The sequence below is a fragment of the Pimephales promelas genome, chromosome 16, assembly GCF_988280905.1.
Source record: "Pimephales promelas chromosome 16, fPimPro1.hap1.1, whole genome shotgun sequence".
Classification (NCBI taxonomy): domain Eukaryota; kingdom Metazoa; phylum Chordata; class Actinopteri; order Cypriniformes; family Leuciscidae; genus Pimephales; species Pimephales promelas.
The window spans coordinates 1,779,444-1,795,491 of record NC_142784.1 but is presented as its reverse complement, the minus strand read 5'-3'; the positions used below and the strand labels follow the sequence as shown (position 1 = coordinate 1,795,491).

General features: G+C 37.6%; 1 protein-coding gene and 1 long non-coding RNA gene across 2 annotated transcripts; both read left to right on the top strand.

Moving 5' to 3' along the window:
* Positions 1 to 4,695: 4,695 nt before the first annotated feature.
* LOC120464571 (serine palmitoyltransferase small subunit B) lies at positions 4,696 to 7,523 on the top strand. Its single transcript, XM_039654127.2, has 2 exons — positions 4,696 to 4,760; positions 5,904 to 7,523. The coding sequence occupies exon 2, from the start codon at positions 5,932 to 5,934 to the stop codon at positions 6,172 to 6,174; it is 243 nt and encodes an 80-aa protein (XP_039510061.2). The 5' UTR covers positions 4,696 to 4,760; positions 5,904 to 5,931; the 3' UTR covers positions 6,175 to 7,523.
* A 2,951-nt stretch (positions 7,524 to 10,474) lies between these two features.
* On the top strand, positions 10,475 to 11,628 carry LOC148971924 (uncharacterized). Its single transcript, XR_016146785.1, has 2 exons — positions 10,475 to 10,934; positions 11,466 to 11,628. It is a non-coding gene; the product is annotated as an uncharacterized LOC148971924 (long non-coding RNA).
* The last annotated feature ends 4,420 nt before the right edge of the window (positions 11,629 to 16,048 follow it).

Here is a 16,048-nt window from a genome sequence, read left to right as displayed (position 1 = left end):
TATCCAGCTCCGAGCATCCACGTTCCACAGGAAGACAGATCGCCCAGGAAAAGTTCAGCGCATGAGAGAACAGCTAAAAGCTAGTATTAACTCTTCTAAACACTTCACTGCTGCGCTCTAGTTTAGCAAGTGTTTTCCATCTCTTTTTTTTCTTTCTATTTTTACACATATTTACTGTTGTCATTTTGAAGACAACAATAAATAAACAATGAAAAGTGCAAAGCAACCACTTTTCTACCTTGTCTGACACTGTCGCTAACGCCACGTTGCTAGGAAACAAGGCTTCCGTTACCAGCGTGCTTGGTTACAGCTGCTAAACCAAGATTATAATCCATTGACATTTCTGAATTCTCTTCAGTATCCAAATCAAAGGCTTATTCGGTGGTCGAGTTTTGCAGTCGTATAGTCTTGACATTCGACACATTCGAGGCGCAGACAATGTGGTGGCGGATGCTTTGTCCTGTGCCCCTGTTTGTGATTTAATTATTTGTTCTTTGTTTACGGGGATCTTGACCCAACCCCGGTTTGATGATCCGGTATGTGACGCCACACTGCATCTAGAGTGGTTGGGTGTCTGTTCTGTTAATAAACCTTGAGTTAAAACTAATGACAGAATGTGTCCCTTCCTTTGTTGCGGCCTTTTGGAGCAACAGGTTGTAACATCCATAGTTTATGTACTTAATAGAAGTAACATATCTCCTAAAAACAGAGATCAATACTTGACTTAAGTTTGTTATTTCAAATGTAGACGCTCACGCTAGATTTTTCTGAAAAACCAACTAGTAAGCTTCACCCTTTCCGTAACGAACATTGAAAGCTTAGGAACAGCTGATCATAGCGGTTTAGGGATATCCAGAGCTTTTTGAGTTATCAAATATCCTATGAATTTGTGTTAATGCGTTATATACAGTATATATAACGCAGGCCTGTTACGTTGCCGGGGAGCGCTGTGGCCTTGAAAACAGCAAATGGCCTCTTCACTCGAATGAGCCAAAATAAATCAACTGATCACCTGAACAAACCGATGAACACCACGATTTTCCTCCTTGGAAGCAGCTGATCTATGGAGCGAAATATGTGCCAAAACGAAACAAACAAATCCAGCATTTTGCATACAAACTCGATCTGCTTGGCAAAGGAAAACTCGACTTGCAAACAAACAGCAAAGTACAAGTCAATATGAGCGAATCTGCAGTCAATATTGTGTCTTACAAATATAAATAAATGATCCTTGATAATATTTCACAAATAAATACAAACCATCCTACAAATTGCATGTAACCTTTGAACAAATACCAAATCTAGCGCACACAAATGCATATCTGTCTGTTATGATCGTGAGATCTCTCGGCTCAATTTTCTCACAAATGCAGTTGAGCAAATTCCTCTTTTGAAACAGTAGATGGCGCTAAGCTAGGGGATTAATTTAGCGCTAGTCTCCCGGGAGAAGCACTGATTTGAAATGCGCTTGCTTTTGCCTACAGCTGTGGAAAAAGTTTCTGTACTACTTTATTTATAATAAACACCTTGAGGTTTTCTTTTGCAAAATGGTAATTAGAGCTGTGATTTTACACAGATATGAGACAAGATATGAGAACGACAGAAACATTGTGACATAATCACTAATTAAGTAATTTCGCATGCGTCCAATAAAGAAAAAATGTAAAAGCAACATATGATGGCAGAGCTTTCAGCTTAGATTCCCAGAGAAAGTGAACGTCACACATGAACGTTACGAAAATTGTATTGGCTTATTTTCAATTAAAATTGTGAAATTAGTCAACATATTATTAGTTTGCCTGATTATTTTTGTTTGCAATTTAACATATCTGTCTTAAAACAGCTGTCAATTATGAAATATTTAGCTACGGTTCTTGCATCTTACTTCACGCTTTATTACCATTAACAAATTATCTTGATGCTGTGGAATATCCTTGCAGCACTAAAGTCGAGTTAATATTATATTAGGCAATAATTTGAAAACTTTTATTATACACATTGATGAATAATGCATCATCTTACCTGTAGGCTAAGTCACAAAAAAACCTTTATAAAAATAAAAATATAAAAATAATTGTGTGTGTAAATACATTAACCCTCTGGGGTCGGCGTCGGCGCAACAACCTCACTTTTTTCCTTATCAGTGCAAAAGAGACTCAAATTTACTCTGCTGATTTTGAACTTACATATAAGTGTTGTACATCATTAGATCCTGTTAAGTGTCTATTGTTTTGTGTATACTCACAATAAAAACAAAGTGTCCTGCTTTTTGTCAAATAAAGAAAAATAAACATGCGAATTTTGCCTTCTCTCTGTCAGTGAAGTTCATTCTGAAACGTGTCCGATAAATGTAACTCAGTCAATACTTGTCACAGTCAATACTTGTCTCTTTATGATGCTGAAATTCTCTTCTCTAAAGAGGGGGTTGATTGCAATTTCACTTTTTTCATTTTAAATAGTGTGTAATGTTGCTGTTGGTGCATGAACAGTATCTGCAAAGTTGCACCGCTGAAAGTTCAATGTATGCAGGGATATCGTCTTTTAAAAATCGGGAAGTTTAATGCCTACAAAAACTACAGCCGGGTTTTAGACGTCACTAACCCACACATTTGCATCAACCCTCCCTCTGGAATATGCAGGAAGGGCATGGCCATATTTCTGCGGCTCGTCGAGTGTGTTGTGTTCACCCAGCTGTCAGGTCTTCTGTGTTCGAGCTTCCCACGGACGCATTTCGTCAACAATGGATACAATTTATGTTTGATTATGTTGCTGAAAATGACGATCGTAATTTAGCTCTCTGTGCTGCGCATTTACGGAAGACATCTTCCAGAATCTCCACGAGTTCAACACCGGATTCAACAAGAAACATGAAGCAGTTCTGACTTTAAAACCAGAGGTAGCCGTTGTTGGGCCACAAACTGTAAGTAGGCTAAGACTTCATCATTTTAAATGTATTTGCATGTATAATTTCAGACGTAGCCTTGTGCTTTAGTTTTGTCAAATGCCAGCGCTGGCTTTATAGCCACTAGATTACTATGCTATTTTGTGTCTACGACAAACGCGTACAAACATTATGGACCTGAATTTTGTACTAATGTTGTAAATGTATTTTTCATGTATATATATACTTTATGACATTATTTTCGATTTGATCAAGAACGTAAACCAATACCAACGCTGTTTGTGTAAAATGTTAGTAGCCAGTCAGTTCAATGCTATTGTGTAAAACAAACGTGTATAAAGTTAAAAAAATATAGGCAAATTACCATTTAGAAACGTTTTTATAAGAGCCGTGTGTTCTGCTTGACTCTCTTCATTGCCGCTTTCTGGGTCTGATTCTGGCTCCTAATACTGCAGTATCAACACCATTATTTACATTGGACCAGATTACATGCACGTTTCAACCCATAAAGGTAATGGGGGCGTGAACTTTCCGGACAACGTGAGCTACAGTTTAGCCAATCACAACACACCGGGCCAAACTAACCAATCTGAGCCCAATGCCTGTTTCTGAGGGAGTGGTTTCATAGACTCGGGAAGTCAACCAGTCGTTGAAATGATAGAGGAGAAATACATAAACACATTAATCATGCAAAGAAAAAAAAACAGTAAACCACCCCTTTAAATGATGTAATTTATATAAAAAAACAACTATTCTCAGTTGATGTAATCTGTATGAAAAGAGAGAGAGATGTCAGTCTTTTTCCTTTCACCTAATTATAGCATAATGTGACCATACCCACTGTTGTTGTGGTATACCGGGTTGCTCTGCATCAGGGTGTAGACAGCCATACCTCAACTTTCACGCTTTCCCACTTGAGTTTTCATTTACCATCCAAACCACATGGTCATATGTGACTTCAGGCAGATTGCGGAGAGATTTGGGCCATTGTAAAAAGCTAACCAGAAGAGCCGTATCCCTACTAAAAGACGTACTTCTGGTCTTCAATTTTTTCGTGACATAAGCCTATTTCGGGTTCTAATTAGGAGACGACAAGCACATGAAGCTCCGTGCTTATCCAGCAGTGAAGACACCCGTTCCCACAGCCAAAACAAGGACCGACGGGACGTTGTCCTGCTCCTCTTCACAGACGATGAGTGGAAGGAGAATTTTGGAGTGACACGACAGCTCATTCCACGCATCATATTTTCCAGTATATTTCTAGTTTCTCATATATTTCTAGTTTCGGTGTTCAATCTCAAATGTTTACATGCCCTCTCGATTGGATTAGAAAGGTTTAATCACCCCTTACAATCAGGATTTGGCCAATTTAACTGACAGGGTTACATGTGACTTCTTTTATTCCAACTGTGGTACTGGTCCGATTACAATTGTAACGTAAACGCACTGTCAATCAGAGTAACATTTCTATCATGAAACATGATTACGCACTAGGGACTTTTTAGTGACTAGAATAACTGACCCTATATGTTTTTTTGTTTTTTTTATTTGTTTTACTTAACTGCCCTATACTTCTGTAAAACATCCACGTCAAAGAATTACCACACTGTGGCTACAGCCTTACCTGTAGAGAGAGAGAGAGATGGTGGCACTCTATGTCACATGTTAGGAGAATACAATCGGTTAAGTTTCACAATATGTTTGATCATTTCTTTTGCTACACACACACACACACACACACACACACAGGTGAGAGTAAATACGTCAAGTGGGAGTGGTGTGTGTGTGTAACTGGAAGAGCAGCGAGATCGTCAGATCATCACACACAAACACACCTCACTGACGCTTTACCGCCGAGGTGAGTGGCTTTACATTACTCTCATCATACCTGACAACACATTTGCTAAGGCTTTAAAATGACTGCAGTGTTTTATTTAGCCCGCAATGATCCAGCCTTTGAAAATTAATATGAAACATTACTCTAATCATGTACTGCAACTACACAACTTACTATTGCTACAATTTCCAACAACTATGATGAGTGATTAACTAACCATGTGTGAAATAGTTTGAGCATCTCATAACAGCGTAGATAAGGGGAAACATTGCGAATATTTCCCTCTCGTGCACTTTTTATCTGTTTTCATGAATGTGTACTTTTTTTTAGTACAGCAAAATAAAAATTACTCGGTATGTCCTACTAACAACTAAAAGGGTCAGTTAAATGATGTTTATATGTTTCTGCTGTTGCCTGGAAATGGCATTACAGTTGACAGACTGCCGGTGTTTTTGCTCTCATCAAATGACTATTAAGAAATGTCCATTGTGTTTAAATGCTTTCTCCGTGTCATCTTGGTATACACTATAGATGAAACTTATTATATGCAATATGTCATTGGCTGTAGGGATCCTGAATATAGTCCTGTACATATGTATTCTAATGTGCTTCATCTGGCAAAATCTAACATCTTTTACTTACAATATAGGATTGACTTTGACTGAATCGATCTGAGGAGGAAAAAAAAATCATGGACATTATTTTCACTTTATACAGCATACATAGACTAGGCATTGTTTTTTTATGCAATTAATAATTTATCATACTAGCCACATGCAAACATAGTTTGTTTTGTCCAAGACAGGCACTTAGTCACCAGCAATACAGCTGAGGAACAATAAACCACTGATTATCGAATATGGTTACACTGATTTAAATAATAAATGTGACAGATCTCATTCTCGCGATTCAGTTGGAACGCAAGTGTGTATCAGTCATGTTTATCTTGTTTGAAGTGATGGAATTGCTATCAATAGTATCCGATTACAGTCGCAAAAATAAATCGCCACATCCTTGAATGCCGCGGAGCCATGAATTCCTGTGCTGTAATTTGATAGGCTCTTTAAAGACACACACTAGCACTCCTAACCTGTATTTTCACGCATGATTTGATCTGTTGTTGTGTGTCCATTGTGTGCCTCACCCTGTCGTCTTCCCCCTCAGCTCATAGCGAGGCGGTGTGGCCCTTCACATGGAAATGAAGAAGATGAGAGAGAACATGGGCTGGTTGTACTACCAGTACCTGCTCATCACAGGCATCTATGTGCTGGAGCCGTGGGAAAAGTCTGTCTTCAACACAGTCCTCTGTACTTTGATGGCCATGGTCATCTACACCACCTATGTGTTTGTGCCTGTTCACGTGTGTCTGGCGCTGGAGTTCTTCTCTGCGCTGGTCCGAGGACAGCCGGAGAGCACAGTGGCCCTCATGAACTGAAGATGAAGGAAAGACATTTTTTATTGATCTACGGGTCACTCTTGTTTATTTTTCTACTCGGGAACAGACAGATTTAGCCATGTTCACGTCTTCCATGTTGGATTCCTGCCGCGTCAAGGGAATTCAGTAGGCAAAAGTTTCCTGAGGATTTTCATGATATCATCACAGACACTTTGGCCTGTTGCTACTGTATGATTAACGTCCTCTTTATCACTGGTTGATAATAAGTAAATCATTATTTAGACTCTATATTAGGAGTCCCTGATCGGACTGAGATATAATGATTATTTGCTCCAGTGCAAATGAAAACATAATTAGAACAAAATCCCCAAAAACATTTATTATTGCATATTTTATATTTGAAAGTTTTGTAATCACCTATGCAATGTGACTGGTCTAAATGAATGTATATGCAGGTTTATTTTTAAATGCACTTGATCACAAATCAGTGGAGGCCATGTTAATCGGACCTTTGTTCTGGTGGTGGTGGGATCTTCTTCCATCATTCCTGCAGGGTCTGTTTCTGATGCACAAATGCTTGATATGCATATAAATGTCTGGCATTCATGCATTTATAGGCACGTGAACATTTGTTGATTAAATACTTTTGGTTAATGGGTTACAGTTTATGTAAGGTGTATAAAACTACTATGTACTGTTATGTAGGTACAATATGCTTATTGTGTTGATGTTGCATTGCAAAACCCTATTAAGGTGATACTATTAAGGTGTGATACGGTTAGGACGGGTTTGGTGGTATGGGTAGGTTTAGATGTAAGGGAAGAGCAATAAGTGCATTGTATAAAATTAATAGTACAAATTTAAAAGACACTTATTATAAAATGGGAACTGTTTTCAATAACATAAGGATGTCATCCCACAGATTTACTCTCAAAACTAGAACAGAAAAATCCTATTTTCTGTAATTAGTTCTGGAGTCACTGAAATAATTTATTTTACTTAATTTGTGTTTTATTTTGATACTAGTTACTCAAGTTACGTTTCTGTATTATTAATGATGTTTTATTAACAAAGTTTGGTCGGAGCATGTTTAGATAAATAACACGAATGGAGAGCACTCAGCAATCAATGATAAGAGGTATATAGAGGCTACATCCACATTAATCCGGATACATTTGTAAACGGGGTTTTCGTTTAAAAACGCTCTCCGTCCACACTAGCGTTTTCAGCCGTTTTCTGACATTTCAGTGTGGATGAGAAACTTCTAAATTCACTTAACTGCGCATGCGTGAAACTTCACAAAAGCTCACTGAGATGATACAGATGGGAAAATAAATAATAATGTTATCGCACAATAACAGGATAATTTTATTTAGCAAAATATCTCACCATCACGGATGCATCCAGGTTGCATTCAGTCACCATATGTTTGGTCTAAAACGCAAGGACAGCAAATGTAAGTACATTATCTGTCATCTTTGCAGGACTGAGCTATGAAGATTAGCACATATTAAGTAACATAGAAAGTAACATATTTTAGCAACAGTGTAAAAATGAATAACACATAACAGGCACAATACAGATGAATATCTGTATATCTATTGGTAGAATATCTATTGGTACTACATGGATCACATGACTAAACTTCCGTCATCGTTTTGAAATACCTCCAGTTTCACTGTCCACACTACAACGTAAAAACGGGGTTTTCAAATTTATCCACTTTGGAGAGCGTTTTCCAAACGATATGTTTTTGTTGACTTAAAACGCCGTCTCAGTGTGGACGGAAGGCCAAAACGGAGAGAAAAATATACGTTTTCAAACGAAAATGTATTAGTGTGGACATGGCCATAGATATATAGACTCAATCAATTGACAGTTTAGCAGCATCTCTCCGCCACCCCATATCCACTCTTCCAGTGCTAACCATTTACATACGTGGGAGTACTCTGGGTTCGGGCCAAGCTCTGAGCGCTCACCTCGGACAGCACGCCAAATACGTGCCGGTTCTTTACTCGTGAATCCGTATGTGTCAATATCATGTCATAACATGTCTCTTGGAATAATGACACAAATAAGTGTTGAGTGACACTTGACTTTTTATATCAGAATGTATTTTTCAGAAATAAAAAAAATTCTGAAAATATCTGTCCCATTTCTTGTAACACTTTTAGGCTGTAAAACTTACATGGCCTCAAAGGATATTTTGAAAATTTTGTAAAACTTGTAAGCTGATAACCCTTCCTTTTACAGTCCCCTAATTACTAGGTATTTACAGTTGTAGTTGGTTATAGTTGGTTATTGGTAATTACCACAGGTATCAAGTATGTAAATGCAGAGAAACTACAAACTAATAATTACGTATTTACCTGGTAAGCATATGGTAAATTATAGTATTTTAGGTGTGTAATTACTTATAATTAAAGGTGATTACTATTAGAATGGAATTACAGAGAAACTACCAGGAGAAAAAACACCACTGTTAAAGGCATACTATGCAAGAATATTACCTTAATATAACAGCTTCAAAGTCATTTCAGTGGTAAACAAACTCATAATAGGGTGAATCATCCTGGTAGTAAAGCTTGGGAAAACCAGCAATGCAAGTTTGAGAGGAGCGCCCCTGACAAATCTCGCGAGAATCACGACATGCTTTACGGCAATGACGTTACACACATCAACCACAACATTTCAGTAAGTAAAGTGCAACTGTACTATAAAATGAAGCCTTGTTTATTTCCGTGGTATTGCCGGAATCATACCATATAATCTGTAAAAGATCATTCCCTTTTCTTCCATATAGTCATAATTTATAAGTCCGTATGTCCTGCAACGTTACCAAGGAGAATAGGACAATTTACTCTGTAAGTAAAGTGTAACTGCACTGCGGAAGGAAGCCTTGTTTATATCCATTGTATTACCAGACTCTTACCACATCCTTTGCTACAGTTTAAACATTTTAGAAATCACAAACTTTTACTATGTGTGTTCTGCAACTTAACTAAAACATTCTCAGTAAGTAAAGTGAAACTGTGTTTATTTTTATTTCCATGGAATTACTGGGATCTTACCCTATAATCTGTAATAACTACAGTTACTATGTAAATCAACAGCATTTACTCAGTAAGTAAGCTGAAAATATACTGTAAAAGGAAGCTATCTTTTACATAGTATCACAAAGAATTTGAATAAAGAAATGTTTACAAACTTAAATCAACAACCCTTAACAGAAATAGTAGAAACTGGTTTTCCAAAAAAAACTATTGAAACTATTTGTTCAGTGGTTGGAAGGAGAGGAGGTGGAAGTAAGTAACTCATGGTATTGTTTCTTTGAGTTGGAAAAACAATCATATTATGGTTGTGTAGTGCTAATACAGTCAATTATGTATTACTGTAGCTCTAAAACAGTCTTACCTTAAAGCTACACTGTGTAACTTTTTAAGTTGATTCTTAGCAAAAAAACACTTTGTTCTATCAAAAGTATATGTGCTTATTCATGTGTAATTACTTCCAGCAACTAATAAATTATTCTCGTAAGCGTAGAATCTGCCGTTTATAATACATGGCGGCGGCCATGTTGTGCCTCTATCTTGAAAATACATTCACCAAAGAGGGACAAACCTGGAAATGCCTTTCGCATTTTACACTCAGTGACACTCATGGACGAAGTGGAACTGGAAGCTGTTAATCTGGGAATAATACGCTCACCGTAGGAGTTAAAACGAAGACGGAATTGAGAGGAACAGAAATTAATATTCACTGGATGGTTATATACCTTTTCAACGCTAGATGGGGGAAAATATCACACAGTGCAGCTTTAAAAGATAATAATGGACCTTTATGATTTAGAAGTCACAGCTTACCTTTATACATTACTTTATACAAGCTCTGTTATTTGAAGATTACTGAAATAATTCACTGTCTGAAATATTGGAAATCCATTTAAACGCCCCAAATCCTGAACCCATTGAGCAAATAGACTCATCAGTAAACACTAGTGATGGGAAGTCCGGTTCTTTTCCGCGAACCGGTTCTTTCGGACAGTTCGTTTTAATGAACCGCTTCAAAAAAACGTTTCTTTGGAGATGGAGCAGAGGGGGCTTTGCTTCATCCGCAACACTCAGAAGTACATGGACCATGGAATGCCATGGGCGAAAGAAGTGTTGCAGAGGCTGCCTAAGTCCCTAAAAGGCAAGGAGCTCGTCAAAGTGATGACCTTTGTCAGCTCAATTGCCTTTATTCAAAATGTGGACTTTATCAGTTTTGAGAAACTGAGGGGTTTGCTGGAGGAGCTTCCTGTGACCCAGGCCCGTTTGCGAAGTCTGCAGGTTCTGTCACAGGCTGCGTTCCAAACCGCATACTTCCCTACTATTTAGTATGGGAAAAAGAGTAGGCGAGCAAAAAAGTATGAATGAATCCAAAAGAGTAGGCGAGAATTACCTGGGTGACGTAGCAATTGTCGCGAGATTCGGACTTAAGTGCGTTCCAATATGCCTACTTTCCTACTATATAGTAGGCGAAAACAGTACGTGAAGGAAGCAGTACGTTCCAAACATCAGTTTTCATAAAAAGAGTAGGCGAGAAGTTCCCGGATGGCTTACTGCTTCCGCCCAGATTTTTGAGTGCTTTTCCACGGCTACTCATGATACTCATCTATCCCAGGAGGCCACGCGAGAGGATACGTCAATGCACATAGCTTGCAAACTGCCAATAAAAATCACAGAAGAAGAAGAAGAAGAAGAAGAGAGGATACGTCAATATCAACATCGCGGAGATAAGCGACGCGGGGGTTTTCAAATGTGAGTAAATACGGTTTAAATCGTATGTGTTAAACTACTATAGAGTAAACGTTTTAACTGTTGAACGTCTAAAGGAGTTAGACAGTATAGTATAGTTGTGATTTTGCTGTAAACACATGTTTTATTATGTATTGATAACAGGGGAGCTCCAGTAACCGTGAAGTTACGTTTCCAACGTGTATTTACATAACCATACATCTTAAAAACGCTTATTTAAAATGTCTATTTACATCAGGAAGGAAAATATTGTATAAGTATTGCAGGTGAGCACATCCCAACATGAAAAATACATGTGTGTGCTATTATGTAGGATAATTCACTGTTGTCAACACTGCTTACATTAGACAAATTATGTGCTGTGAATAAAAACATCTATAAAGTAACTAAACATGATATATATTTAATTTGTCCCTTATTGGTGTTGATATATTGAGGAACATTTAAGTTGGATTAAAAGTGAGTTAACACATCAACCTCAACATGTAAATGCAGTGTTGAGCTCGTAATGTGAATCTTGTCTGTATGTTACAGGGACAGAAGAACACGCGTGTGTTTATCCGGTGGAGAGAGGCTCATGATGCTGAATGCTGTCATCAAAGAATAGGAACCGCTGTGTTGAGTCGGCAGTAGGGTTTGGGGTTCAGTGCCTGTAAATACATGCTTGTAGTTTGAATAAAGCTGTTTCATGTGTTGACTTGTATATGCATTTGTTTATTGTGATGGTTACTTTTATTTACTTTTATTTGTTCTTTTACTCATTTATTCATGTTTCTTATTGTTGTCAGTATATAAAATGTAATTAATTTATGCATTAATTCATCGATTGACTGACAATTGAGATGTTTCACTGCATTTAGCAATATAAATGAATTCATGCATTACTGTCATATTACAAAACAAATGACATTTTGCTTGTTTTATTAAATTATATTTTTAGTATATAAAAAGTTATATAAGTATTGGTCAGCATTTAATATTATTATTTTGTTTAAGTTTTGGGGTGGGCTAACAATGAAATTCATTCTGAGGTAATATTAATTTTTAAGCAGTGATACTTACATTTTTGGAGTATAAAATCAACAGTTTTCTCCAAAAGAGATCTTCAAGCAGCTGCCCGTCTCCTTTGTGCAGACATTACAAGCGCTGTTCTAGGTTGTGCTGTCAAGTTACTGATGTTATGAAGTGTTAGAGCACCTGTCGCTCATATAATTTAAACTTATTAATATGCAAGATCATGGAAAGATACTATAGTTTATGTAACAATCATAGTGACAAAACAGAAAATATAAAGATCATTGGTTTGTGTACATCATAATATGACATAAAATTATATTTATACACAGGAAATAAGAACAATAAAAAAGGCTAAATATCTTCATTATAGTTCTTCATAATACATAAAAAAAGTTGTTGTTATATCTGAGGGATGAAACGAGGTAAATTCATGAAGAAAAAGAGGAAAACTTAAAGGAGAAACTTTTTGGGTATAAAATAAAGAAATTAACAACATAATCAAGAGATGATGATTTTGGGGTTTCTTAATAAAAAAAAAGTATCGTTAGAATAACACTGTTGGTCAGTGGGTTTAAAATATAACAACTTAAATCAACCCTAAATGTATTCGCAAAATAAATAGGCAGCTGTTTCTTCAACAATACCACAACAAAATGAGCAAGTTTCATCAATATCAAGATATTTATAGGTAGATTAATTAAACGTATCGTTCATATTTTTTTTAATTGCATGAAGGTGTTGCGCTTGTGATAACGCGTAGTAGGTCACATGATAACGTCAACATGGCAGATGTCCGGTTCGCATTCATACTCAACGAGATTTGGCTATAAAGTACCTACTCTTTTAGCGCTCGATGAGTAAGTACTTATTGAAATTAAGTACCTACTCATTGAGTATGCGGTTTGGAACGCAGCCACACTTTCTACTGCCAAGGGTCTATGGATTGAAGCTGTGGGCCCTACATGAGTCAATACCACACAAGTTACGGATCACAGCTGCTTCTGACCCAGCCAAGATTCCTGTGGCAGGTGAAACCGTGTCTGAGCCTGTGGAGGAGGAAGTTGTGGATTTTGATTGTTCCACTGAGGTGCAGAATGTAACAAAATTGGTTCCACGATTTCTTCCGGCAAACTGCTCTCTAAAGTGGAGTAGCATGGAATTGGCACTGATTGATGTAAATGTGGAAGTGTCTCACAAAGAGGCATATGAGAAGTACATGACTAAGTGCCAGTCCATGTCTGTACCTATGCGAAGTTATAATGCGTTCTGCAGGAAACACAATTCCATGTTGTAAATACCACAGTGTGTGTGTGTATGGAGCGTCTCTGAGCACAGTGTGTGTGGGGAGTGTGTTACTGGGTTACTTCTATAGGTTTAGTGGTAGTTGGGGTAGTTGTGTATTAATTTGTAGTTAGGTCTGGGGTTAGTGTGTGGTGTTCGTGTTGGTGGTGGGTCTGGGGTTAGTGTGTGGTGTTAGTGTTGGTGGTGGGTCTGGGGTTAGTGTGTGGTGTTTGTGTTGGTGGTGGGTATGTTATTTTTTATGTAGATGAGTCTTACACAGTGTTATTTGTTCTATAAAAAAGAAAATGTAGAAAATAACAGTAACCCAGCCTCTGACATTACACAAACCAGTGTGATGTCAGTGCCGGTCCCAAGCCCGGATAAATGGGGAGGACTGTTACACAGTTATACAGTTCACAAGCATGCACTACATCTTACTTATAACAATCTTATAAGTATGACCTCTTAGAACTCAATTTTTTTTACCATAGACCAGTTCTTTTACGTCTTCACGTAATGACGTCAATTCTATCATCCCAGCGGATAAAAATACTTCAAATTAAAGGTATTTGTAATCATAACTTCAGTTAAATAATAGTACACATCGTCATAATCATCTTGGATTAGTTTCTTGCATTCACATTTTGAAAACGAACCCTGCTGCAGCCTAGGCGATGTGCAAACGCGGATGTTTTACATGTTTTAAATATATAAAATGCATAAATGGTCTTCATCATTTTATTTGTTATTAAATAAACGTACATTTCGCCGATTCTCCCTCTCATTAAGTCCTGGGTTCACCCGTACTACTGCGTCCTCATGTATCAGCACAGGATCAGCCGGCCGGAAGAAAGTTCTGTTCAGAGACGGTGCCATCACGCATGCGCAGTATCTCCAGCTCATCGGTTCTCCGTATCGAACGTGTCCAAAAGAAACAGTTCTCGGTTCTGTTCTAGTGATTCAAGAACTGCAACAACCAGTTCTCGACTCGAGAACCATAGCATAACTGTGTGCTGAGCTGAAACCTGAATATACAGTCGACAAAACTAAAAAATCGATGCATGTCTGTCTCCAATAGCCTTCTGTAGCCTATATACAGTATACATCATGTTCATAATGTGTTAACATATATGTTTAATTCGTTATGTTAACACATTATAAACATTTACTAAGCAGTGCACCATTAAAACCTTGGCAAGAGTTTACATCAAAGATTTGTATTGTTACTTAGAAATTAAATGAGCTGTTCCTGAAAATATTATTTTAGTATAATAATAAATGTTTAGTTTGAGAGTTTTAGAATCCAATCATTGTTTCCAATTGTTAAAATAATACAGTGATAATACAGTAATTATGTGATAAACATGTTTCCAAAATGTTTTATTTTGTTACACTTACTGATGTTCAACTAAAGACTTGGAAATGTACATTTCGTCCCTCAGAAAAAAAAAAATGCACGCATGCTCAGCTCATCAACTCATCAGTTCTCAGTATGTCGAACGTGTCCGAAAGAAACAGTCGGTTCTGTACTGGTTATCCGACCGCTGTACCTGTACGTTCGGTAGTACACGCATGTGCATTATCAGCTGCTCGTGCTCATCACTTCTCTCAGCACCAACATATGTCTCCGTTCAGTCAACTTTTCATCACTAGTAAACAAAGTAAGCCACCTACCCTACTCATTTAATTATCTTCAAGTGATTCCTTAAAACTGTACAATCTTCTCACAAATGTTATCTCAATTATTTTGATTCACTTCTAAATATATGTAATACTTGCTCCCCTTCAGGCAACATACCATAGAGCTACTCACAGAGCTCACCAACCAAATTAATTATGAGGATTGATACTCATCAAATATGGTTCATGCATGCAGAGATGACATTTTTGGCTCTGCACGACTAGACGCCTGTTTGAGCCATATAAGCCACTGGGAGTCGTGTTTATGGATCTTGGTGAAAACCCAGAAGGGGCAGTGGACGAAGGTGGGCCAACAAGAGAGTTTTGTCGTCTCCTAATGAATGACCTTAAAAGCAGGAGCCTGTTTGGAGGGCCAGATCATTTTAAATTACTGGCCCTGAACAGCCAAGGTAAGCATTTAGTTATTCAAGGGTCCAACCCATGTTGGAAGTATGTCTCAACAATGAAATTTTAACAAAATGTGAATACAAATGTCTATTTGAAACTTTTCTTTTCAGCCATCTCATGGGTAAAATGAGAGGCATATGTCTTATCCATGGTGGCATAGCACCCCATTTCTTTGCCCCACGACTATTTAGTCTCGTTGTGGGAGAGGCGACAGAAGACGTAGACCTAACTGAAATTGTCGACGAGGGTTTCAGGAGCCAGCTGCAGAAGGCAGGTGTTTTTGTTAATGCTGATGCCAAGTCCTGGATAATTCATTGTTGATATACGATAAGTACAAGTTGATATGTTACTAAGAAATTTTAATTTTTAAATCCAAGATGCCACAACTATTGAAATGACCAGGGAGGGTTTAGAGGAGGCTTCACCTTTGATCATTAAATATACAGTGTAGGACTCTTACAGACAGGGAGACAGTCGTCCAATGTGCAGGAAATTCTACCTCGACTTAATGCAGCAATGGAACAGTTGAGTGAAGAGTTTCTTATGAGCATTGCACCTTTACAGCATTGCTGTCTTGAATGTTGGAGGTTGTAGATGAATGAAGGTGAACTTAAATTGTGAAATTGTGTAATAATTTTAATTTGGTAATACTAAATGAAAACAATTATCTCATTGTTGTTCACTGTAGGTTTGTCGATGGTCTGGGATGCTTAGGATTACATGCCGCAATG

Excerpts from the sequence above, each read along its gene's own strand:
- LOC120464571 (XM_039654127.2), top strand. The coding sequence starts at position 5,932 with ATGGAAATGAAGAAGATGAGAGAGAACATGGGCTGGTTGTACTACCAG.